Here is a 27,581-nt window from a genome sequence, read left to right on the forward strand (position 1 = left end):
AATGAATGTGAATCGTTGCCTTTGGAATAGACAGTAAAAATGAAAGCGGCTCTTTAAAAATGGAAATAATGTGAGACTTGTCTAACCTCTGTTCTGAATGGAACAGAAGAAAGTAGATCTGTCCTAGCTTCTCTAGCTACTCCCCCTCCAACTCCCCCCTCCATCCTTTTCTCCTGATCTGTTTGAAGCTGCTTTTGGACCAAAGTCTTCCTTAACTCAGAGTGAATGTCTGCCATTCTCTGTGTTACCAAAGGTAAAACCAAACAACTACTGCATCGTTGTGCTTTTTCCCCAGCATGCTCACTTCACCCCTCTTTTTAAGCTCATTGGCTGCTGCTGAGATTTCTGTTACATTTATTCTGAATGCACCAGATTTGGCCTTTGAATGAACCATGTAACTGGATATTGTTTCTTATTGATGTCAGCAGAATGAGAATCAAATAGTTACTTATATCATGACAAACTGCAGAGCCAAGCCGCAAGAAGAATATAAGACAATTATGCTGTTTTGCTGCTACATTCCAGTAGCATTTATATGAGAATGCTTAGGGGTTGTGCTCTATCTTTAAATTACAGGGAAACATTTAAAAAGTTTTGCAAGTTTTTGAGTCTGGTAGGATTTTTTTCAGGTGGAGAAAGATTTGATGCAGAGAGAATCATAGTGACATTTAAAATTCTGTTCTTGGATATGTTCAAAACAGATGGGCACGAGCCAGGAAAATGTGGTGCAGTTAATTGTTTACGGTATGCCCAGTTTACGAACCACAAACTGTCACGAACTTTTAGCCACCAAATGAACTTGTTCAGTTTGTGAGATTTGTGATGTAGTAGAACGACCACCTGGTATGCTGGAAACAATAAAGTCACAGAGGATCTCTGGCTGATTCTCTTCTACCTGCCCTCCAAGTTTAGTGAGGATTGGATTTGCTGGGTCTGATATATGCCCTCCCCTCCCCCGAAAGTGCCCCCCAGGAAAGTGCTTTCTGGAAAAATGATGTGCAGGTTCAGGAGTGTATAGAACAGACCTTATGGAGGCTAGAGACACCAAACTTGCAGAGGACCTCCTGCTGACTCTTCTCATCTTTGGTGAGGATTAGATTTATGGGATCTGAGTTATGCCCCCCTGTTCAAAAAAAAAAAGTGTCCCAAAAAAGTGCTTTCTGGGGAAATCACAGGCACAGGTTCAAGAGGTTCAGGAATGTACAGAACAGGTCCTTCACAAGCTAGAGACATCAGTCTCATAGGGGGATCTCCTTTGATGCTCCTCTACTTGCTCTCTAAGTTCCATCCCCTGTGCTTTGAAATTTGGTAAATATTTAGATTGAGCAGAGACAGTCTGTCTGGAAATGTATCCATTCACAAACTACTACAAATGGCTTGAAAGTTCATGGAAATTTCATACCAGTTGACCTGCCACAAACTTCAGTTCACAAATCACTAACCAGACAAAATTAATCAGAAACTTCAGTTTGTGAGCTGTTTTGTGACCATCTCAAATGTTCAACATTAAATTTAATAGAAGAGGAAATATAAATATGCTAAACTTCTTTAAAATGTACATGTGATCAAAGGGAAAAGAAAAGGTCCCCTGTGCAAGCACCAGTCATTTCTGACTCTGGGGTGACTTTGCCTTCCCCCGTCATCTACACTTTCCCCCCAGCAAAATGGGTACTCATTTTACTGACCTCGGAAGGATGGATCAAAGAAGAGACGGCAATTTTTACTTTTGTGCTTTCAAGAGTGGACATGTTTGATGGGAGATTATGAAGCAATCCCCCCTCCCCTTGTTTAAAAAGATTAAACTGTAAGGGTGTGAAGCCACAATTTGGATAAAGGTCATAGCGTGGGAGGGAACAATGTTAACTTTTTCTCTGTGTTGGTTTTGAAATCTGAATTTCCCCTGAAGTTGCTATTTACTCCTGGTGATTACTCTATTTTTCCTCCCACAGAAAGGACTGCAATTTAACATTTAGAAAACTTTTAAGTAGTTTATCTTATATGGGGATGGCTAATCAGTGAACAACAATAAATTATTCTATCTGTAAGATATTTTCTGCTGGATAGTTTTGTGAGAAAGAAATACTGAGAAAGGTATAGTTTATTTAACAAGTGATTTTATTTATTAAGGATTCCATAGAGTGAGTAACACATTTGCTTTTATGTTTTGCTTCACAGTAGAATATTTTCTACATACTATTTACTTAGTTAATTTAGCATATTTACTTTCAGGGGCAGTTTTGACACATTCCATTATATTCTTGATAACATGCTGTCAGAATTCTTCTGTACTTCAGACAAAATCATTCCATAATCTGTAAGGAAAAAAAGTAAAATTGCCATCAATTAACTATATTTTAATTAACAGAATTCAAAGCAGTATACTGAAGGGCTTTCAGGAATCCTATACTCATCTGAATTGCCAAAAAAAGATTAATTCATCTGTTTACTAAGTATGAATGGTAGCAATATTACACATTTCTAAATATTCATCACAGCTGTCAACCATAGTTTAAAAAGTGTTTAGTCAATGTTTTTGGGTTCAGAAACAGTTCTGCCACCAGTATAAACTAAGCCTGTATTGAGGATTAACTCTACAACCATGGTTTACATAGTAACCCTATTACAAGTTGATTTTGGAGAAATATGCAGGCTTGTCATTTTCTCATGTGCCAAATTATTCCATCAAGAATTTGTTAGTCACAATCCTAATTACCAGCATATAAAGACAAGTGAAAAATTTGTTACAAATATTAAACAAACAAACAAACAAACAAAAAAGGCTGGGCTAAAATGGAATAATGACTACTTAATCTGAATTTTATGATGAAAGGATTGTGTTTACAATAGGAAAATAGTGTTAAATAGCAATGTAATGATAGTAACATTATTGAATTATATATAATGTTTATTTACCAAGTATTTTATTCTATAAAAGGAAGTGAATGTTTGCAATTCACAAATATTTTGTTCTTAAAGTACAGTTGTTAAATACAATGCACATCATTCGACAACTTATTGCAATAATTATTCTGAGATGGATGTTTTAGGGGTTGATGCACCCAAATGGTCACTAGGCCACTTCAAGTGGCTCAGTGCTGAGCAACTATCACAGAGGCATAATCTGGGACTTTTTTTTGCACGCCACTGCACCTTTTTCTTGTGGGTGAGTTGGAATGTTGACCATCAGCTACTGTCCCACCACCTTGTTGATGTGGGGATTCAGGGGTCTGCCCTTCAATGGCTTACCTCTTTTCTCCAAGGCTGGGGACAAAAGACAACCCTCTTCCGGCTAGCTTACACCTAGTCTACATCTAATCTGATATGGGAAATGATAGGTAGCTTACCACGTAGCTCTGTTATACATATTGTTATACTGTTTAGTTTTTAGTTTTTAATTTTTTGAATGTTTTAAATCTTAATATTTTATATGCTAGTTTAAATTATGTCTAATTATTTGTTGTGAGCTGCCCTGAGCCACTTGTGGGAAGGGCGGGATATAAATCATTAAAAAAAAAGAAAAAAAAGGTGGCAATAGGGGAGCAATCGTCCCAGAGACACCCACGTGTGTGGGGTGCCTTAGGGGGTGGTTCTCTCCCTGATGTTGTTTAACATCTATATGCGCCCCCTTGTCCAGATTGTCTGGAGATATGGGCTGGGTTGTCATCAGTATGCAGATGACACCCAGCTCTATCTATTGATGGAGGGGCCGGTCTGGCTGTGCCCCAGAAAATCTGGACTTGGCATTGCAAGCCGTAGTGAAATGGCTCAGGCAGAGTTGACTGAAATTGAATCCAGCAAAGACAGAGATCCTGTGCCTTAGTCGTGGTGGCCTGGGTAGAGAGATCCATTTGCCAGCCTTTGGTGGGACGCCACTGGTGCCAGCATCGAGGGTTAAGAGCTTAGGGGTGTTCCTGGAGCCCTCATTAACAATGGAGGCCCAGGTAGCAGCCACTGCCAAATCTGCATTTTTTTCATCTTAGGAGGATAAGGCAGTTGGCTCCATACCTGGAGTGTGATGACTTGGCAACAGTGATCCATGTGACAGTCACCTCGAGAATAAACTACTGTAACACCCTCTACATGGGGCTGCCCTTGACTCAACTCCGGAGGCTGCAACTGGTGTAAAACACAACAGCCAGGTTGTTGTTGGAGCTACCTGTATGGGAGCACATCCAACCTGCGCTGGAAAAATTACACTGGTTGCCTGTGGCATTCTGGATTCATTTCAAGGTGCTGGTTATAACCTTTAAAGCCCTATATGGCCTGGGACCTGTCTACCTTCGGGACCCCCTTTCCCCATATATTCCCCAGAGAGCACTATGTCCAAAATCTCCTTCAGATTCCCAGACTGAAAGAAGTTCTACTGTCCACCACTAGAGCCAGAGCATTCTCAACAATAGCCCCCACTCTGTGGAATGCCCTCCCTGAAAATATCAGGGCCCTGCGGGTCCTGCCACAGTTCCACCGTGCCTGTAAGACTGAACTATTTAAGCTTGCCTTCAATAGTTAAGGGGAGGTAGCAAATGTCCCACATCACTGACAGTCCCACTGGACAAATATAGATATTGAGAAACACCAATGTGCATCTTGGATTTTATGGTTAAAATGTGTAGAACTGATTTTATTGTATATTGTTTTTTAGAATTCGATGTGGTTTTTAACTGTTGTTAGCTGCCCTGAGCCCGTTAGGGGAGGGCAGGACATAAATCTGATAAAATAAAAATAAATAAATAAAATGTTGGTGAAATGAAAAAAAAAATCTTGATTCATGTTGCAAATCTGCTACATTTCCACCTTAAAGGCTATTGCCATCAGGAGCTACTTATTTTATTTACTTGACACATTTGTTAGCCGCCTTTCTAACTTGCAGAATTCAAGGAGGCTTATAATGTAAACAAAACAATTATTTTAAAACCCACATAAAATATCACAATTTAAAATTTCCAGTTGGATTCTCAATGAATAATAATGAAATTAGACAAATGCAATCCTAAATAAAACTTTCAACTGCATCCTGAAGATCAAAAGTGACGGGGCCAGGCACAACTCCATGGGGAGGTTATTCCATAATTTTGTAGGACTGCCAATAAAAAACCCATCTCCTATGTGCCCTCCAGATGAGTTTCTTTGATTAGTGGGACAGTCAAGAAGATTTCTCCCTGTCAGATTAATTACCAGGCAGGAATGTATGGAAGAAGATTGTCCTTTAGATACCCCAGTCCCAAGTCATATACAGCTTTAAAGGACAAAATTAGCACCTTGAATTGGATTCAGGAGCAGGTCAGTAGCCAGGGTAATTCCTGTAGGATCCAGGAAAACTGCTCCCAGTAACTGGGCCTGACCAGCAGTCTAGCTGCAGCATTCTGCACTACCTGCAGCTTTTGAACACTCTTCAAGGGTACCCCCAAATAAAGCCTTAGATGCATGGATGACTATTCCTTAGTTATGAGCAGTGTTCCCTATAAGCTGAGTTAGCATAAGCTAGCTCATAGATTTTTAGACCCCAGTTCACACATTTTTGTTTTAGCTCAGGAAAAATAGTCTCAGAGCACAATAATTTATGCAATAGCTCACAACTTCAATGCCAGTAGCTCACAACTTTAATACCAGTAGCTCACAAAGCAGAATTTTTGCTCACAAGTCTCTGCAGCTTAGAGGGAACATTGGTTATGAGTGGACCAGGAATGGATATAACAAACACACCAGCTAAAGCTAGGCAAAAGCACTCTAAGTCACAGCGGCTGCCTAGTTTTCTAAGGTAACTGCTGTGTCATGTAATAGGGATGGGTACAAACCTAAAAAATCCAGTTTGATTCAGTTTGGGGTTTGAGGAGGCCCCCAAACCAAACTGACCCAAAAGGCCCCCTCTCAAAAATGCTCATCTATCTGTGAGAGTTTTATAATTGCATCCACAGGGACACTTAAGTAAATGATACTTAAATCCAACTTGAATAATAAAGACTTCAAAATATTTGAGAGAGCTTCATTTTACATTTGGTGTTTTCATTCATATGGCCACAGATTTCGTAGAATACTATATTAAATTATATCAAGAAATAAATTCTGTATCATTTTAATGACACTGATATTTTCTGGTGATTTATATATTCAAGGAAAATAAATCAAATTGAGCTGTTTGTTCTGAAAACATATGGCTTAGCATCTTAACTTCACAGGATAAGTTATCAAACAGAAATTCCATGAATGTGTGTGGGTGGCTGTCTATGTCTCCATCGGAAGCTACATAAAGGTCTTCCATAACATTTATTTATATGAATAGTGTCCTTAAGGTATCTGTGTTGGAAGTGTTACAGCAGGAACAATCTACTTTTTTACCAGTTTTGTAACTTCAAAAAGATATTGAATCTCAGTACTTCCTGTTTACATACCGCTGTAACATAAAAATACAGATGTTACCAAAAATATTAAATTTGGCATCAAATGTTTTTGGTATCAAGATATGTTATAAATTGATCAAATGATGAGATGACACTCCTCTGGCTAGCAATAAAGAACAGGAAAAGGAAACAAAAGGTGAGGGGAATTGCTTCCTTTTGGAAAACAGAAGATGGCATCCTTATATTGTTGTTATACTATGAACAGTTTTACTTACACTGTACCGTTGATCTGGTTGATTAACAAGTTCCACCTCTGGATATAAGTCTATCAGTCAGGGAGAAAAAATTAGTTTTGAATGTATTCAATTTACAGTGACCTAGCCACATTTCTGTAATGAAATTATAAGCATTATAATTAATTTAAAATTGGTAATAATATACAGTCCTGCAAAATATGGATACTAAAGGTTTGATTTCACCTTTTATATTTCATTGTGCTATGACTGTTACAAGTCATGTGAATCTAGGCAACACTGCCTTTTCAAAGCAGTACAGTAAAACTGGACATGAAAGCACAAATATATACATACACACATACAAGCACACTTTAATGATAATGCTCATTTAGCCCACCAGCCCTGGGCAATGCCACACTAAATTTAAAAAAGAGTAATTTCAATAACCAACCAGTTACTGGACTTGAAGTCCCTTAGATTTAATTACATGAGCAAAATATTTGCCTACTGCCAGAGTAACTCCTAAATCTATCCCATCAAAAATTTCTTAAATTTATCTGATGTTAGCAACTACATATTATCACAAATCCCTAATACTGCAAAAGGTACTTCATTCCACTAGGGAATGCTCTGAAGTTTCTATGTGTTCAGAAGTACAGTCACAAAATCTATTAGAGTATGTGGTCCTTTGCATTCCACATTCCTTTACTTTAAATGCTCTTCTGTATTGAGGAGCAGTTTTTTTTAAAATAATCTAAATATGGCAAGGGCACCTTTAGGTAAACAATCCTACAATCCTAAATATAAAGGGGAGCATAACCTACTGACTCTCTTCATGGTGCTAATAAAGTCCAAGATATTCACATGTTTATTCACCACTAGGGATGGACAGGAACCTCATTTCTGTGGCCAAACCATGAACTAATACAAACTGGGAAGTTGGTTCGTGACCTAAATTGGTTAGTATGGGTTCATGATGCTTTCCTGCAAAAAGCAGCAGAGAGCAGAAAGCAGAGGTCTAAATGGCTCCAAGCCACTTAAACCCTGCTTTCTGCTCTTCACAAACCATCTTAAAATTCACAGAGGTTTGCAGCAGCTCTTCAATTCACAAACTTCAGTTTACAACCATGAACCAGCAAAATTATGTCACAAACAGCTACTTGTTCTCATCTCTATTCACCGCAGAGCATGCTGCTGACCTTCCCATTATCTCCAGCTCACTACTGCTAAAACCAGGCAGCTGGAATTTAGTCTCCATGAATTGCTTTCATGGGGTAACACAGGAGTCAGATTTTAATAAATAGGGACACCCACTAGCTTCTGTGGCAAGTAAATTTTCAGCCAAATCCTGAAACTCATTGCCCATGCCTGGGCTTCCAGAGATCACAATCCTAATTCTGCCTTTAAAAAGGCATTAGCCAAACAACTTGGCATCACTGTGATCTTCCACAAAAATAATGATAAAAGGGAATCTAGTGTCTCTTTGTGGGCCTTCATATTGGAGCTCCATAGAGAAGCTGACCACCTATATTTTCAAGTGTACTGATTGAGCTCAAGGACAGAATATATATTTTTCCTTAATCAGTTCCAGGTGTGCTGAGTGGATCTGTTGGGTTGGATCCCATGATCTAGAAATGCAGGGATCAGTGGATTTCTTCCACATTTTCCTTCCTCAAGGAGTTCTTTCTGATCTTGGAAAGTTCACTACAGGGGTTGTGGGCACCCTTGTGGATTTATAGCCAAACAGGGTGGGAGCTGCACTGGGGAGGGGAAAGGGGCAAACATCTCCCTTCTTCCACTTCCATCAACATGTGTTTCACTGACAGATTGTAGGATCCAACACATGTGAATTTTGTGGAATGTTTTTGATATTCTGGAATAAGGAATTACTGTTCAATTTGGTACAAGTACAAAAATAATTGCAATGTGTCTATAATATAAGGATAGATTTGCTGACCAAAGTTGAACTCATACATTAACATATATTGCTATTGTAATTTGTAGAATCAACTGACCTGCAACACATTCACTGTCTTCCAAAAGCCAGGAATGGAACAAAGCCATATCGTTGTACGCCAACTCATGATTTGGCATGTGGCCTTCATTTCGTTTTTCTCCATCATTGCTTCCACAAAGTCCACAGGTCTTACCTCTCATTCTTGAAGAAACTGTAACCTGCATGAACAGTAGAACTTTGCTGTATATGGTTGCTTACTCATAAAACTTTGAGAAAGAAATAATCAGGGACGGGTGGCATAAAGGTAGGCTGATTAACTTACCCATAGTGTTTCACAATCATACGTCACATTCTCTAGGCCATGTTGTGAAGCATTGATGAAAACAAGACTCTCATTTATGAAGATTTTTATGCCTGTTGTGGAGAGATGGGCCAGCTTTAAAAAGATTGCCTGTTTCTGAAACAGCAATAATTTAAAGTACCAAACACACATACACCTTTCATTTACTTATAGAAGTTGAGATTCAAGATCATTTTTTCCCCTGTAAGATTTATTGTTTTAAAACAATTTTATTGGTAACATATGGTAACAAATCTATTTCTTACATCTTAATAACTTCTTTTATCTACCCCATATATTACTTTCTACCCACCCCTCCCCCTGTTACTTGACCCCCGCCGGTGTTATTTACTTAAAATGCTAATATTTAAAGGTACCCTTAGCTATTAAAACAAAAACTTATATTCTTCTTCTTTCTAAAACTTAATCATTATCAAAAATTGTCCAATGTCCTTTTATTTTCCACTCTTTTTCTACATATCTTCTAAACTTTTTCCACTCCATCTTAAAAACTTCGAAATCATAGTCTCTTAATATTCTTGTTAATTTGTCCATTTCACTCCATGTCATAACTTTTATAATCCAATCCCATTTCTCTGGTATTTTTTCTTGCTTCCACAACTGCGCTTTTCCCTGTAAGATTTATGTGGCTAGGATTCTGTAATTCAGCAGCAATGCACAAGTACGTATGTCCATTTTGTCTTCTCAGGGTGTAACCACAGTATATGTAGACTGGTTAATTAGGCTAATTCAGGAGTTGTTGTTTAATTGATCAACACAATGAATAACTCACTTGCAAATTAATTTTTTATATTCTCATAATTGTATGGTCCAGATTTTTATTAACTTAACCTTCAGATTTTAGAAGTGATTAATTTTTTTTGAGAAAACAAAACTGTACAGATAGAATACATAGCATTAAACTCAATTCAGTTGAATGGCAACGTTATTTTAGAGAAAGAGTGTAACATAAGATACCATACCTTTGTCATCCTCATATTTATATTTGTCTATGGGTTCCCCATTATATGATACAAGGAGAGAGGAACTTGAGACAGGTGAGATTGTGATATTTCTTTGAAAAAAAATAAGATGTTCCCTTTGTTAGAATATGGAATCTCATATTACAGAAAAATGTGAAATATTTCTGACCTGTATTTCCATTTACAAATGTAATACAAACAACAACAATATTATCTATGAAATTGACCCCCAGTGTGGTGCATGTAGACACTCTGATCCCCAAAAGAATATTTCCTGGTGCCTGCTTCCTTTCTGCTTAAAGCATCTCTTTCCCAAAGCAAAGAGCCAATCTGGTTTTTCTCCATCTCATTAAAGTAGAAGGTGCTTCAGAAGAGGGCATTGGTCTGCATTTTATTTATTTATTTTAGTATATTTCTATTCCGCCCATTCCCCATAGGGCTCAGAGTGGAGCACAACATATAAAAACAATAAAATACAATAAAACATTTTAAGAACAGACAGCTCAACAGCAAACAGAAAATTTCCAATCATCACAATATTGCCCAGTCTGGCCATCTTCCATCATGACAAGATATTATCCCATAAAGATGGCAGATATTATTTCATTTTATACCACAGCACAGCATGGTGATCCAAGTGGACAAGCCTGCTGCTGCACATGGCTGTTCTTACATTGTGTCTGCAAAGAGAAGCTATCTGGAAACATCTGCCTCCATTATAGAAGAACACTTAGCTTTATACCTATGAGCATCCTGTGATTGCCACCCCCATGGCAGCCATTTTGTGGTGGCACCCATTGCCATTTCTTAAAATAATGCCCATAGGCTTAACAAAGTTGAGAACTTCTGCTCTAAAGTGTACATCTCTTTTTTTGCCACTCCTTTGGCATGACAGTAGTAGGAAGAGGTACTTTGCACCTCTTAAAGCACTAACAGTGTGACTTGGAATTGCCATCTCAATGAAATGCTAGTTCAGGAATATCACACTTTACAATCTGGCCCCTAGGATTGCAGTAAAGCCCGTATCCAACCTACCTGTGGAGTTATACTGCTATGGAATCACCATTAAAATGGCAGAAAATAAAACAAGCATATAGCACATGGGCCACAGTACTAGCCAAATGTGAGAACAAATTTATAATTATTTTAAACATAAATCTCATAATCATTTTATCTTCATGATGGTCATGTAATTCATAAGCGCTGGCTTGGTATTCCCTGTACTTTGTTCCCTGAGTGTGTGCATCTGGAACTAGTGTCTTCTTTATTCATGTGATTATAACTGCAATTTTAGTATCAGTAGCAGATAGCCATATTAGAGTCTGAAGATCCTAACCTACCCATTTGTGGATGGCAACTGATATTTCATATATTTGTTACTTCTGTATTATTCTTTTCACTACAGGATTTCAAAGTAATGTTATAATCTCACATCAGTGTATTACATTAGCTTTAGTCATAACCACTTGCCCTGAATGATTAAACCTAGATTTCCACCCCAAAATCCAATGTTCTAGTAACTGCACTGTTCTGGCTCTGTTCAATAAGAACTTGTTGTTGCTAATGTTGTGTATGAGATCTCATTCCTCATCAGACAAAGTAGCTGAGCTCTGAAGCTGGCTGTGCTTCCTAAACAGAGTTACACTCTCTGATCCCATTGACTTCAGTGGGTTTAAAAAGGTATAACGTCTGTATAGGAATGAACTGTGAGTATCTGAGATTTCTGAAAACTGTAAACATTCAAGGCCTAAACAAGCTCTTAAGAAAGGCATTTGTTCATAGAAAAAAAAAACAAGCTCTTAAGAAAGAGGTTTGTTAATATAAAGGAGAGGGAATTCTTATTTTAAAAGCCTGTAGAATAAGTGTAAATTCTTTACATCTAATAAAACTTACACTGAAGTAAGATGAATATAAACTTCTCTTGGAAGATCCAGTTTGGGTTTTCTTGTCATGATAGAGAAACGTGGCTTTTCAGTGCATTCTTGGGCTATTAAGGTTCTGCAGTTTTCATTAAAAGAGCCATTGAATCTCATGTCATCAAAAGTTCTGATACTTGTTTCCTCCACTTGGCATACAGCTAGGAAGATATGAAATGTGAGTGACAGCAGCAACAGTGCTCATATAATCATAAAATGGTAGACATAGGAAGAGTCTGAAGAACCTGCTCCACCATATCTTATGTTCAATCCCTTCTCGTTTGGATGTGTTATTTATAACAAGTTTGCTCGAATGCTGTATTAGAAGAGAAATCTATGGGCAAGAATGGAACTTTGTGTTATTATTTAAAGCTAAGCTTTAATCCTGCAGGCCCCAATTAGGATCTGGGCCATATGAAAAGTTCAGTTCTGGTAGGCATTTGTTTTGCTTCCAAGGCCAACAGCACTATAGTGTGAGGTTTTTGTTTGTTTTTAAATGTGTGTGAGTGTTTGTGCACCTGGAAGTGATGGAAGTTTGTGCACCTCTGGTGACTGACCTCTATGGGGGCCTTGAGGTTATTCAGAAAGGTGGCTAAATAAAACCTGCTTCCACCTCTCACCTCTGGTATTTCAAAGAGGTCTCCCATCCAAGTACTTGGCAGAATTGTCCCTGCTTAGCTTCTGAGATCTTACAGCTATCCAGGTCAGGGCTTTGGCATGGGAAGTTTTGACAGGTGAAGTCATACATGGATGGAAGAATTAAAATCCAAATCAAGATCCTGCGTGGCTGAAATTTAGCTGTAAACAATCTGAATCATGGCTCTCTCAGCATCTATTCCTTTTTTGTCCAGTGTCAATCTCATGATTTATGTGACAGTGCTAAGTCATGGCTTGGACTTACCCCTGTGCAACCATTGCGGGCTCTGGGGATTGGGGGTAGAGCAGCAGAGAACTATGCAGTCTTTAGTGGCTTGACCACATGGTCTGTGCAGGGGTGGGGTCCACAGCAGCAGGAAGACAGGCAAGCATGGGGAATGGGCTGAAAATAATCTTGGAGGGCCAGGATGTCCCACCCCACTCCTACAAGAAGCTGGCTATCATCAGGGCAAGCAATGCCAGTGTGCCCATATCCCATGGTCTGGGGACTCCCTTAAGGGGTCTTGGAGTGGAACCATTTCAATGGCATGTCCAGCTCAGGGGCTGTCAGCGGGGCTGTCATCACCAGGTGGCAAGAGGAACCATGCAGTGGCCAACACCTACATGGTTCCCTTGGGTTTGTTATTCATGGTTGCATCTGCAGCAGCTGGGCTGGGGTGTCCATCAGTTGGCAGGCAGTAATCTGACACAGGATCCATCTCCAAGCTGTGCCAATGTTCCTGTGTGTATTCAATAAAGCTGAGCCAAGGTTACCAGTGGTCCATTGCATCATTCTTCATCTGCATACACACACCCTTTATGCCTCTGAACTCACAATTAAACACCTGATTCCTAGCAGAGCTATATTTGGATATAAACTAGACAAGTCCAAGCAGTGGCAGGAGAAGAAGAAAGTAATTTCAGAATGTTGACAGTGGAATTTGGACATGCATGAAAGGGGACCTCATTTCCATGGGAGAAATATTTATTTCTTCTACCTAGAAAAAGTATTTATTACTTTGAGCTTTTATGATCTTTAATGCTGCCTTGATGGAATAAAGTGCAACTATTTTTAAGCATGGCTTTAAAATATATTTAAACCATTTATATTTAATTTTTACTCTAATATCCTTGCAACACACATAAAAATAAATAAAGGAATAAACAATGAAATAAATATATAAAGTTATAGTTTTATGTTAAGGAAGTGGGTGTTATATTTTAAAGTTAAAATTATCCTCTAGTTTCTTGATTTCTACTTCTGTGAGAATACCACTGCTGCAAATTCTGCCACAGTCAGCAGGAACTAACAGGGTTTTAAAAATAAATAAATAAATATTGGTCCAAAGAAAGATTTGCTCCTCTAAAAGGAAGAGAAGAAGAGGAAGTATTTGGATTTATACTCTGCTCTTCATTTGGAGTCTCAGAGCAGGTTACAATCTCCTTCCCTTCCTTTTCTCACAACAGACACCCTGAGAGGTAGGTGGGGCTGAGAGAACTCTGAGAGAAATGCTCCTGATATAATAGCTCTGCAAAACTATGACTGACCCCAGCTCACCCAGCAGCTGCATATGGAGGAATGGGGATCAAACAAGAAAGGCAAAAGGCCAAAAACCAAGCCGGGCCAAAATTACATGGAAAATGATTTGCATCAGCTTAGAGTCTGCCTCTCTTAACCACTGCACCAAAGTGGGGGGTGGGGGTGGAATTGGTTATTTATATATTCTGCAGGTATGTCATATCAGCACAAAAGTGAGTAAAACATTTTTTTTAAAGTGGTCAGTTTTTTTCAAAAGAAATATATTGGTTATTAAATTGATGATTACTTTCTTTTTTTCTTTGTTTAAAAATCCTTCTGAAAGTACATAAATTTCAAGGGGGGAAATGAATGAACTATGGATTTTGACTTTATCAGTGTCATTTTGATAAAAAAGTTCTGATGATGTAGGAGTTAAAATCCAGAGAGAGACTTGGCAAGGGAAGAAGGGTCCTTTGAAATTCTATGTTTCAAGGAAGGTTCTTTTGTAATCTCAGGACATCCAGTGCTAATACATTGATTGACCTGGGATAAAAGCAGGGGGTTTTTTTTACCTTCATCTTCTTTGAGTATCCGTGAAGCTAATTCTTCAAAAAAATTGAAGGCATTCAATTCTTTACTTGGATAATGTTGAGGTGGTAAAACAACTGAAGGCCATGGAACATTAAGATCTTCCTTATATAAGGTTTCCTGGAAAGCAAATAAGGAAACGATTACAATCTCTTTGGGTAAAGACATCTTGTTTAAAATGTAATGACAGAGTAAATGATTTATGTTTTCCCCCAAATGTCTGTATCTCATAGTTTTAGCCGTTGAACTGTGATCGGTGAATTTCAATTTAAAAACAAAAGAAGTTCTGAAAAATACATTTCTTTCCCAGCCTCTAGCATCAATCAATGAATATGGTGAAGAGAAAGCTGTCATACTAGAAAGTACTCCACATATTATAGAATACTCACAGCTCAGTTGAGGGGACCAGTCTGAAAGCTCTCAAGGAACTGACCAGGCATTAGCCTAGCACAGGGGTGGCCAACGGTAGCTCTCCAGATGTTTTTTTCTCTACAACTCCCATGAGCCCCAGCCATTGGCCATGCAGGCTGCGGCTGATGGGAGTTGTAGGCAAAAACATCTGGAGAGCTACCGTTGGCCACCCCTGGCCTAGCATACTGAATGTAAAAACACCCTGAGTTAAACAGCTGTATCCTGAAGTTATATTGCTACAGTCCAAAAAGCAAAAGGCAATTATTATTTGTTCGATTTATATCCTGCCCTACCCCACCAACGGCATGGAAGAGGGCTGTCTTGAGAAGTGGTGGCAGAAGTTACTTGACTCCTTAAGCCATTCCAGCTGTGGAATGTCCTCCCAAACTGGCTGAAAATTATGCAGGCAAAAACTGGACCCATCCTTGGACCCCCGAAGTTTGGTGTGTGTGTTGTGTCTGATCTGTATGCTCCATTCCCCAGTGGGCTATGGGGGGAATGTAAAAGCCATCACGGGAGAGCTGTCCTGTGTTCCCCTCTTGGTCTCCTGCTTGGCAAATCAGGGACAGGCTGTGACTTGCAATCATCTATGGATCATTGTGGGGTATACTGGCTCGGGGGCTCCTGCCATTCATGCTATATGCCTCTGTTCTCCCTGTTCTCTGATGCTCTGCTAAGGGGTGGGTGGGGAGGTGGGAAGAAATGGAATTTAAAGACTGTAGCTGCATCAAGGGACACTGGTTGGCTGCACTTGTGTATGCCGCTTTCAGGGACATCATTAGGCATTGTTCCCTGATTCGTGGGTGTTACTGGATTGCTAGGAACTCTAGCACACTAATGATGCAGCATGAGCCTCACAGAGGGTTTGTGTTGTCCCCCTGCCTTGCTTCATGTTTTGAGATCGTTATATTGCTTTTAGATTGTATACTGTTTTATTATATGTATTTGATTTTAATCTTGTATTATTGACTGTTATTACCCGCCCAGAGCCCATTTGGGAAAGGGTGGGCTATAAATTGGAAATAAATAAATAAAGTAAGTTCATAGGGAAATGACCAGTGAACCACCTGGCTGCTGCCACCACAGACATCCTCAGGATTGGGTTATCATATTACAGTGTGAAAGAACAGATGTTCTGTGGAGAACAGCTTCCATTTTATTTCTCTTTTCCAATGCCAGTCCTATGTTTCTGAATAGATTCTTTGGAACAATGGAAAAAAGTATAAGAACAGATGGCTGCAACCCTCATATATGGATACAACATAACTTCTATCCATAGGCATTGGATTTCAAAGATCTAAAATAGGTCTCAGGTGTACCTCAGCTTGTTCTATCTATCTTTGTGGATCTTCTAACAAAAATCTGTAATCTTTCATTGAAATCTGCCTCCATTCCTGAGGACTGGAAGGTAGCAAATGTCACCCCCATCTTTAAAAAAGGTTCCAGAGGAGATCCGGGAAACTACAGGCCAGTCAGTCTGACTTCAATACCGGGAAAGTTGGTAGAAACCATTATCAAGGACAGAATGAGTAGGCACATTGATGAACACGGGTTATTGAGGAAGACTCAGCATGGGTTCTGCAAGGGAAGATCTTGCCTCACTAACCTGTTGCATTTCTTTGAGGGGGTGAACAAACATGTGGACAAAGGAGATCCGATAGATGTTGTTTACCTTGACTTCCAGAAAGCTTTTGATAAAGTTCCTCATCAAAGGCTACTTAGAAAGCTTGAGAATCATGGAGTAAAAGGACAGGTCCTCTTGTGGATCAAAAACTGGCTGAGTAATAGGAAGCAGAGAGTGAGTATAAATGGGCAGTCTTCGCAGTGGAGGACGGTAAGCAGTGGGGTGCCGCAGGGCTCGGTACTGGGTCCCATGCTTTTTAACTTGTTCATAAATGATTTAGAGTTCGGAGTGAGCAGTGAAGTGGCCAAGTTTGCGGATGACACTAAATTGTTCAGGGTGGTGAGAACCAGAGAGGATTGTGAGGAACTCCAAAGGGATCTGTTGAGGCTGGGTGAGTGGGCGTCAACGTGGCAGATGCGGTTCAATGTGGCCAAGTGCAAAGTAATGCACATTGGGGCTAAGAATCCCAGCTACAAATACAAGTTGATGGGGTGTGAACTGGCAGAGACTGATCAAGAGAGAGATCTTGGGGTCATGATAGATAACTCACTGAAAGTGTCAAGACAGTGTGCGTTTGCAATAAAAAAGGCCAATGCCATGCTGGGAATTATTAGGAAGGGAATTGAAAACAAATCAGCCAGTATCATAATGCCCCTGTATAAATCGATGGTGCGGTCTCATTTGGAGTACTGTGTGCAGTTCTGGTCGCCGCACCTCAAAAAGGATATTATAGCTTTAGAGAAGGTGCAGAGAAGGGCAACTAGAATGATTAAAGGGCTGGAGCACTTTCCCTATGAAGAAAGGTTGAAACGCTTGGGACTCTTTAGCTTGGAGAAACGTCGACTGCGGGGTGACATGATAGAGGTTTACAAGATAATGCATGGAATGGAGAAAGTAGAGAAAGAAGTACTTTTCTCCCTTTCTCACAATACAAGAACTCGTGGGCATTCGATGAAATTGCTGAGCAGACAGGTTAAGACGGATAAAAGGAAGTACTTCTTCACCCAAAGGGTGATTAACATGTGGAATTCACTGCCACAGGAGGTGGTGGCGGCCACAAGTATAGCCACCTTCAAGAGGGGTTTAGATAAAAATATGGAGCACAGGTCCATCAGTGGCTATTAGCCACAGTGTATGGAGCACAGGTCCATCAGTGGCTATTAGCCACAGTGTATGTGTGTATATAACATTTTTTGCCACTGTGTGACACAGAGTGTTGGACTTGATGGGCCGTTGGCCTGATCCAACATGGCTTCTCTTATGTTCTTATGTTCTTAAAGTGTCTCAGTTTTTGAAAACTATATATTCTATTTCTATGTAGAGATTTTTGAACATCATAGAAAGTCTTTTCAGTTTCTAGTATTAGTGTCACCATGTATAGTTACAGATATATTTAAAATTAGTCAAGCAAATCTTGTTCACATTAATCAGAATGATTCATAGCAGAAACTAGATAGCAGAAACCAATGAGGCTTAAAAAAAAAAACTTTTAAACAAGCAAACATCTGGGCTGAAATTTCTCCCCAGGTGTATTTTTTTTGCAGAATGTATGCAGAAGTGGCTCTGTAACATTTTCCTTTTAGTACCTTAGTAAACAATGTCCCTAGAGTAAAGCTGCTTGCCATTAAAAGTTTTATTCTTTAAACAAGCAACCCATTGGATATAAACAATCTCAGAAAAAATCAACTGATTTTAAGTTTGAGTAGGCCCCCCCCTTTTAACCCCAGACGATATGATTGGACATGGTTGGTGAAATTTTTTTACTCTAAACAATGTAAATATATTCAGGATAATGGGGTACAGATATTCCCCATGGGTTTTTCCAGAAAGCCCTGATCCTGGGAAGCATTAAGTATTTCAGAAAAATACATCACCTCCCTAATCTCAAAGGACAATATACTCAACAGAACTGGTAAAAGTTATTAAATATTTTTAAAATCTACTTCTTGTGAATGTGTACCAAGGCTTTTGGTATTTGAAACAGACTCTGTTAATTTAGAGTACTAAGTGACCCATGGGTTGGATCCATATTAGACTATCTCTGCCCGTTTTTTCTTCCTACTGCAGATTTCTTCATGTCATTCCTCTGTGGGGTTCCCTATCGCACAGGAGTAGCATTTCATGGAGAGCAATGGGGGGGGGGGGCACAGAAAAGTTCCATTCTGCCACTGGAAAATTTACTCAGAATTCAACTTTATAAACACAATTTGTATACTCCCCCCTTCAGCTTTCCCTCCCCCCCTTTCAGCTGGCACCTTATTTCCCCCTTTTCCCATTTCTTACATTATTTCTTTTCCCCATCCATTTCTCAGCCCACATATCCACTCCATTTTCTATGTTTCCTTCTCTCTTTCCTACCCCCCAACCAACCTACCTTTCATCTGCCCTTCATTGTCAGCTATATTTATTATTCACTCACTTCATTTATACTCTACCTTTCTCCATAGTGGTGATCCAAAGCAGTTTACATAAATCTGCTTTCCTCCATTTATCCTCACAACAACCTGTGAGGTAAGTTAGGCTGACAACATATGAATGGCCCAAAGTCACCCTGTGAGTTTTTACAGCAGAGTAAGGATTTGAACCTGGGACACCAACTTCCTAGACCAAAACTACAACAGTGGCTTTCATGAGGTGGCTGTGGTTAAACAGTAGTAAACAACCAGTCCTGGGTAAGTTATACAAGTTGCAAGATTGCAAGTTGCCTGGTAGTTGCTGCTGGGCCTAATTTAGGCTCAATAAGTCCTCCCTCTAAAGGCAAAATAGTTCTGGAAAGATCCTTGACCCCCCCCCCCCCACCTTTTACTGGCAGAAACAGTTAGATGTAGTGCTGTGTTGCCTAGAATGACCCAGCACTTGTTATAGACAGCTTTCATAAGAACAAGTAAGGCAAAAGGCCAAAAACCAAGCCAGGCCAAAATTACATGGAAAATGATTTGCGTCATGCTGTGACTCATGACCTTATCAAGATATATTCAAAATTGGGGAGGAAATTGTAGATATGGAGCAGAGACTGTGTATGCTCTTTGTACCCCAACTCTTATGTCAACAACTCACTCTTTGAGAGCCCTGGCTAAATATCTATCTATACTTGGATGCGTACAGCTCAGTTTATCCTTCAAAGAACAAAGCCAAAGAGAGAATTTACATACCTCGGGCAATCTACAGATAACAAAAACTGATCGTGGAGATGATGCAGCTACTTCTACCACAAGCTCTTCAGAAGGATTATTTTGACAGATGCTGTTAAAGCCATACTGGGATGCTAAACTAGGAATGAGTTTCTCAGCCCTAGACAAAACAAGATATGATTTAGACAGAATTTTTTCAACTAAAGAGGACTACAATTAGTACATAGACAAATAAATTATTGTTGTACATGGAAACTGATCCCTTTAGCATTTCTGGAAGCTTTTTGGTTTTAATCTTCACTTGGATTGCTGGATTTCCTGCAAGGTGGCCTTCGGAAATGTCTATTTCAAGATTTTTATACCGGCATTGGCTCCCCTTGCTCAGACGGACCTTTAGGAGCAAATTAAAAAAAAAACTATTAGTATTATAGTAAGGAAAAGGAAATGTAATTGTTTTTGTAATTTTGCTCAGCTTCGACAGTCCTAAGCAATTCTCTGCATAAGCCATATCCTCAATAAACATTGGCTACATCTCCTTATTTTATGGTGCACTTTAGAAGAGCTTGTAAAACTTGTGAAAAACCAAACCAATACACGATTCATATATTTTGCATTCCACTAACAAACAAAAAGTCAAGGTGAATCAAATCCCTGGTTGGTGGGCTATGTTTAGCTTTAAGAATTAAACCTGATCTACTGGGTATTGCTAGCTCATTTTTGTCTTCTCCATTGCTTCCTACAAGTATTCTTGCTCTTATAGGTAAGGACTGCCAGCTAAGCATTTATTAAAGAAACTATCTGTATGGATGGTGGACTATGATCTACCAGGAAAAGAAAAAATAGGTTTTACTGCTAAGCATTCAAGTCTGGATCATTGCACTACTCTCTCTTTTCTAGCTGAAAAACATCTTCAATACCCTAGAGGCAAGCTATATGTAGCATATATTGATCTCCGTAAAACCTTTGAATCAATTGACAGTCAGCTCTTGTGGGACAAACTATATAAATTAGGCCTTGACTATCATCTTTTGATCTTATTTTGCAAATTCCACCTCTTTAATTCTTGTCAGGTCAAATTTACTAGTAGGGGCACTCTCACACAAAAAAATTCTGTTACCAGGGGGGTAAACAGAGTTGTGTCTTGGCGTCTACTCTGTTCAATCTGTTCATCTCAGATCTTTCCTCCTATTTAGCTAAATCTGATGGGCATGTCCCTAAACTACACTCTAGATTGGTACCCATTCTTCTATATGCTGTTGCTGTCTTATTCCTCACCAAAGTGGGATTAATGAATTCTTTATCAGCTTTTATCTCTTATTGTGCCCAGAACTCCTTATCTATCAACTACAACAAAACCAAAATCCTGCTGTTTTCCAAAACTTGGAAGTGGCATAGTTGGAAAATTAATGGTAGAACTGTTGACCAAGTCAAATCCTTTAGATACTTGGGCGTTCATTTTCACTACAACTTAAAATGGTCTTTGCATTGTGACCAAGCCCTTCTCTTGGCTAAGAATAAGTTATCTGCACTAACATGTTTCCATCATCAAAATGGCAATCAGTTTGCACTGGTGGCTTTAAGGATCTTTCATTCTACCTCGCTCCCCCAGCTACTCTATGGGATCCCTGTATGGTTTCAAGGTTTCAACAAAACTGTCAAGAGTCAAAGCTTCCTTTTTACATCACATTTTAGGTATTCCAAACTTCTTAGGCTATTTCACTCTGTGTGCAGAATTAGGCCTTCCCATAATCGAATCCAGAGCTTGGATTACCACAATTAAATACTGGCTCCACCTATATTTCCACTCCCCCTCCCAATAGTTTGATTTCTCTATTACCCACTGACCTTTTTACACCCAAATGATCCTGATTAGTACTTGGGAAAATCAAGTCGCTTGGTATCGACTTAGATTCACTGTGAAACTCTAGCAGAGTTTATATTTTCCAACTGATCTGCAGAAGAATTTTAGACATTGATTCCCAACTAATAATTGCTGGAGCTAAGGGCACGTGTTTGCCCCATCTCAGGGTCTTTCCCTTCCTCCAAATTGCATGGCTCAGTACTTCTCTAATCTAATAAACCCATGCCAATGGCATACTTTTATGCTGGCCAGACTCAATATATTCCCCTCACCCATGACCTTTAGCAGGTATATGGACATCCCTTGTGAACAGAGATTGTACAGGTGTGGTAGAGAACCTGATTCTTTCAGACACATCTTATTAGATTGCCCGTTGCTGATTTCCCAGTGCCACTGTTTGATCAAACCACTTTTCTCAACCCCTAATTTTGCAAGTAATAAATGGACAGAATTCTTGCTAGCTAACAAATGTCCCCCAATCACTGAGCAGGTGGTGGAGTCCTTGGCTCTAGCAGTGAAAGAGATAGGGGCCAAAAGTGGTAGGGGTACCAGATAGGAGACAACTTTGCTTTATCCTTTTGATTAAGACTTGACTGTAACTATGTTTCTTAAGTTGTTTGTACTAGAAAACTCCTGAGGACTGTTTACTTCTATCTTAGCATGTATTTCTCTCTCTCCCTCTCCACCCCCTGGTTATGCCAATAAAGGTTGCCTTTAAAGAAAGGAAGACTGCCAGCTCCTGACTGAGATTCTTAGAACACAGTCTCACATGCTGCTTTTCAGAGAGGATCGTCAGTGGGATTACCTTTTGTATATGAAAAAGTCAAAAGGCTGCATATTTATCATATTCACATTTGTAGTTGTTAAGGGGAAAGTATACGTATTCTGATTTTGTAGATGAAATTTGTAAATCCCAGATAGAAAATACTTAATTCATTTTACCAATGCATCTGCAAAGGAGTACTCGGAACACTTTCAATACAAAGCTTTTATCCTCCTAATTAAAATAAGTGAAATAAAAATGCTTTCAAAATTCTAATAAAAGGTTTCACCCTTTGTTTTGTAACTGAATCGTTATCACAAAGAAAATTTGGCTAATTGCAATCTTAATGAGAGTTACTCCCATCTAAGCCCATTCATTTCAATGGATTTAGATAGGAGTAACTCTGCATAGGATTGCACTATAAAATAAATAGACAACAAGATTAAGAAGAATGCTTCTCAGCTTCCGGAAAATGGCCCATACGTTATGATTCATTACGAAGCTTATATGCCATATTTTATATTTTTATGGGATGGACTCCATAGTAAATTCCATATTGCTTTACCTTCGCTGTGTGAGGCCATATATCAACGAACAGACATACGCCCTGCTTATCATCATTAAGATCTTCCATAACTAGTTGCATATCAAGCTTGCTGGGTTGCTCCTTGAGATATAGTTTTGCTTGGTAGCCCTGTTTTTTGTTGTTACTCCTAATTGCCTGAGCCACAAAAGTGAGGCTAGGTGAGACTCTGTCTCCCAGGAAATCAGCCTGAAAAAGAAATAAACAAAGAAAGCACACTTGTAAGGCATATTGTGATCAGTTGCCTTAATGCAGGGAGTGTCTCATAGGGAACAGTGTAAAAATATACTTATCGAGGCAGAGCTTTAAAGAAGTTGTTCCTAATTCCTCTTTACTTTCCCAGGGCTGTATCCACATATCACTGGGTATTGTATTCTTGTTGCATTGGATTAGTACATTCTTATTGTACTACTGCGATCATTCACAACTAGATTTTTTCTGTGTGAACAAGCCTATCCAGTTGCATATTATTGCTATATGACAGTTTGGTGCAGTGGTTATATGAATGGACTCTTATCTGAGAGAACTGGGTTTGATTCCCACTCCTCCATATGCACCTGTTGAGTGACCTTGTGTCAGTCACAGTTTTCTCAGAGCTGTTCTGCTCTAGAGCAGTTCTTGGAGAGCTCTTTCAGCCCCATCTACCTCACAGGGTGTTTATTGTGGGGAAGGGAAGAAAAAGGAGATGGTAAGCCACTCTGAGACTCCAAGCGAAGGGCGGGGTATAAAGCCAATCTCTTCTCTTCTTCTATTAGTGCAACAAGACTATAACATCTAGTGATATGTGGATGTCCAGGACTGCTTCAAAGCACTTTCTAGGCATCTTGCCAAACTGGCATCTGCTCACACAATTAAGAGTGACAAATTATTACTGGAACAAGTGGCTTGAACTCTAGGAAGAAATCCTTGGTTGTTCTTGGGACTCCTGTGTTTAAGAAAGGCAGATGGGAGGGTTCCCTCAGCATTTACTGGCACAAGTGCCCTGCTGCAACAACAAAAAAGAATCCTCCTTTATAATTTCAGTCCTAGTTTTGTTTATAAAACATGTTAATAAAATGTCTGCATACTTAGCATAGCATAGACCAAATTCAAGGTTTTGATTATCACATACAAAGCTCTTCATGGCCTTGGTCCCTTGTTATCTGTGGCACCCCCTCTACCTCTATGCTCTGCCATGACAGCTTCACTCCTCAAAGCAGGGTTTTCTGCAAGGACCACCATGCAAACTGGCAAAATCAACAACTGCCCGTAATTCTCTGTTGTGGTCCCCACATTATGCAATGGCCTGTCTGCTGAGTTCAGGGAGGCTCCCATCCTCCTGGCTTTCCTCAAACTGTGCAAACCTGAATCGTTTGGGAGAACTTTTTTACACAGGTAATAAGGTTGCACTACAATGAAATGTTTCAGAAACATGCTTTTGTAGAGATAAGGACTGTGGACAGGGTACAGTACATACTGTGTGTTGCTGTAAAGATGATCCTACTATGTAGTTTCAGCATCATTTAATGTGGTATGTTAATGCTTAAGCATTGTTTCAGCTCCTCTACAATCCAAACCTTATTGCTTTGTTTATTGGATGTCCCAGCCTATTGATTATGTTTGGCTGAACTGTGAAAGCTTCATTGAGAAAGGCAGACACACTTTGGTGGAGACAAAAGCCTGGATTGCAGTGTTTAAATTCTAGCTCAAAATTCACTTTAGAACAGATTCTAACAGCCTTCTTGATTGTATGAAAAGAGACCCATATATTTCATCCTGGACAGCAGTGCTTATGTCCAAACTTAACCAATTGGGGATAGAGGTTGATGATATTTTTACTTCTGATGAGTCATATATCTTAAGATGTATTAAATTGAGACTGTGGGAGTTGGAGGAAATGAAACTACAGCCAACAGACCCTTATATTTGCTCCCCAGCTTCCTTAGGTCTTTATGCTTTCTGCAGCAAAATGCCCCATTATCTATCAGACTTAACCATTCCAAGTCATCGCAGCGCATTTATGTTGGCTAGACTAAATGCGTTTCCCTCCAAAGTTTTACAAGGGAGATATCATCGAGTACCTTTGGCGACAGACTCTGTTCCTGTGGAGCGAATATTCCTGACTCAATTTAGCATATATTGCTTGATTGTTCCTTTTATCTTAATCTCCAAAAAGACTTATTTTGCAAGCTTTCTTTCTCCCCAGATTTGTCTATTCTGCCACCCTGTTATTATTTATTGAACGATACTGAGGGGGAGGTTAGTGAGGCTGTGGCAAAATTTTTGGCTGACATCCTTAAATTGGCTATGTATGAATGCATCTGTAAGCTCCAATGTTTCTCCAATGTTTAAATTTTTACATTGTGTATTTTTATTTGCAACTGTTATGCCATTAAAGGTTTGGTATGGTATGGAGAAAGGCAAACTATAAATAATGCAAATAAGCAAATAAAATAAATAAATGCAAAATACAACAGCTTTAAGACAATTGGACATAGCAGCTTGGATCCACTTTAAGATTTCTATCAATAGAATGGAGACAATTTTCTTAGATCTTCAACTCCCTCATGCTGTTCCTGGGGTGTCCCCTGCTGCCTAGGAACATTTGGTGGGGCATTTTGGACTGTAGCTAGAGGAAGGAGATGTTCCTGTGATGAAAATCCCTTAGGCTTATGGAAATCTTTTGGTGGATCCAAGTGAAAATTACATTTGTGCAAGCATATACAGATCTAATGACATGTGGACTGGGGTCACACTGCAGCTACATTCTCCTAGATGCTCACAGGTTGTATCTGAAAGTAGAAAAGTTTACCTGGCTGCCAGAGTCCACTCTCCCAATTGGAGGAAGCTTGCTATACATTTGACAAACAGTATTCACACAGCCACTTCTCAAAGAGCGAAACAGGGTATAATGGGCTATCCATCAGCAACAACAAGCTAATGTTGCCCTCCCCTCCCCTAGTTTAAACTGGACTCATTCCAACCATCTTCCATTTATACTTGGAAAACATGCAGCAAGATTTCAATTGACTCTTGGGTATCTGATAGAATTGATCATTTTAAAGACCTTTTTAAAATGGATCAAATGAAGCACATAGTCAAGAATCAATTGTCATCATGTGGCATGGCTTCCGAATGCAAACCAAAGGTGGTTAGAGGACAAGGGATCCATGCCGTTTTGTTTCTGAAGATATAACTAAAAATGAAGATATGAAAGTAAAAATGGAAAAATCACAGAAAAATTACATTTCAGCTTATCCTTAGAAATTAATGACAGGATAAGGAGTAGGGGTTAAAGGACTAGAGCGCCCTAAGGAACTATACTTGTCAACAAGTACTTCCGCAAGGCCTGCAAGACTGTCCTCTTCCAACTGGCATTCAGTTGACTCGGCACCGGTATTTAAGAGAAGTAGAAGAAGGCTGTCACCACCAGAATAGCACCAACTCAATATTCTGTTTTTCTGCTTTAACTGTTTTAATCTAAGAATGGTTTTAATCATTGTGTATCTATTTTATTACTGAATGTGTAATTTTAATACTTATTAATTTAATTGTTTGTGGGATTTCATGTTGTGAGCCACCCTGAGCCTGCTTCGGCGGGGAAGGCAGGATATAAATCAAATCAAATCAATAAATAAATAATCACCGGATTCCATTTTCCTTTAAAATAACTATATTAAAATATTACCTCCTGTGAAGAGGTGGAATCACTGCTGCTGCTGCTGCTGCTCCTACAGCCACTTTCACTGCTGCTGCAGCCACTTTCACTGTTGCTCTTGCTGCTACTTTCACTGCTGCTCCTGCTGCTTCCTCTGCTTCTCCTGCAGCCATTTTCACTGCTGCTGCAGCTGCTTTCACTGCTGCTCCTGCTGCTTTCACCATTGCTCCTGCAGCCATTTTCACTGCTGCTGCAGCTGCTTTCACTGCTGCTTCTGCTGCTTTCTCTTTTGCTCCTGCTGCTCTTACTGCTGCTTCTACTGCTTTCACTGCTGCTGTCTCTATCATCCTTATTGGAGGAGCTTGATTCAGAGGAAGATGATGATCTGCTTGTTTCTTCCTGAGTTGCATCCTAAAATTCAAAAGTTAAAGAAGTGGGAGGTAAGGGAGAGAACACATTTGAAACAGACACTGATAAAATAGAAGAGCCAATTGAATAGTTTTCTAACTCCATCCTAAACTATTCGTTTTCTATGTACATTTGAAATACCAGGTTGCAGATACCAAGTTTATGCCTTGGCCATTGCCTTCTAATTGTTTCTTTGACAATAGTTTCAGATTTCTGCTTCTACTCTTGTTGTTGTAGACTAATGTGCACTGTGTACATGTGCAGTAATATATTTGGATTCAGTGTAAGTATTTATTTGTACCATGCTGATCTATTGATGCATATCAATATTTGTACCTTGCTGATCTATTGATGCTGGATGAAAAAGGTGTCCAAAATGATGTAACACTGCATAAGATTATACTGTTGATCCACCTGATTAACTATTTTTGCAGCACTCAAATGGTTTAGAAAGATGTTAACCACAGCCTCCTAATTCGTGAAGTGGTGGTGTTCTGGAGTCCATTTCCTGTTTCTACTGCAGAGATTCTATGGCTCCTTTCCAGCTGCAGAGTCAACTGTGGCTGTGGGAGGGGCCACTTTGGCTCCCTCAGATGGAGGAGGAGGTAGCAACACAGGGACACGCAGCATTATGGCATGGTGGAGCTGGC

The 27,581-nt window shown here is 39.4% G+C and overlaps 1 protein-coding gene across 1 annotated transcript in view; it reads right to left on the reverse strand.

Moving 5' to 3' along the window:
• Positions 1-2,097: 2,097 nt before the first annotated feature.
• Positions 2,098-27,581, reverse strand: part of LOC132566744 (vitellogenin-1-like) — a 67,527-nt gene continuing 42,043 nt past the window's right edge. Inside the window, exons 24-34 of the mRNA XM_060232082.1 lie at positions 26,554-26,934; positions 22,869-23,075; positions 19,928-20,070; positions 19,701-19,839; positions 14,498-14,633; positions 11,748-11,931; positions 9,855-9,946; positions 8,854-8,945; positions 8,590-8,749; positions 6,614-6,663; positions 2,098-2,312 (exon numbers count right to left, since the gene is read on the reverse strand). Of these exons, the coding sequence (XP_060088065.1) occupies positions 2,301-2,312; positions 6,614-6,663; positions 8,590-8,749; positions 8,854-8,945; positions 9,855-9,946; positions 11,748-11,931; positions 14,498-14,633; positions 19,701-19,839; positions 19,928-20,070; positions 22,869-23,075; positions 26,554-26,934 (1,596 nt within the window). The 3' untranslated portion in view covers positions 2,098-2,300. The remainder of the gene's footprint in view (positions 2,313-6,613; positions 6,664-8,589; positions 8,750-8,853; positions 8,946-9,854; positions 9,947-11,747; positions 11,932-14,497; positions 14,634-19,700; positions 19,840-19,927; positions 20,071-22,868; positions 23,076-26,553; positions 26,935-27,581) is intronic.

The sequence above is a fragment of the Heteronotia binoei genome, chromosome 2, assembly GCF_032191835.1.
Source record: "Heteronotia binoei isolate CCM8104 ecotype False Entrance Well chromosome 2, APGP_CSIRO_Hbin_v1, whole genome shotgun sequence".
Taxonomy (NCBI): Eukaryota; Metazoa; Chordata; class Lepidosauria; order Squamata; family Gekkonidae; genus Heteronotia; species Heteronotia binoei.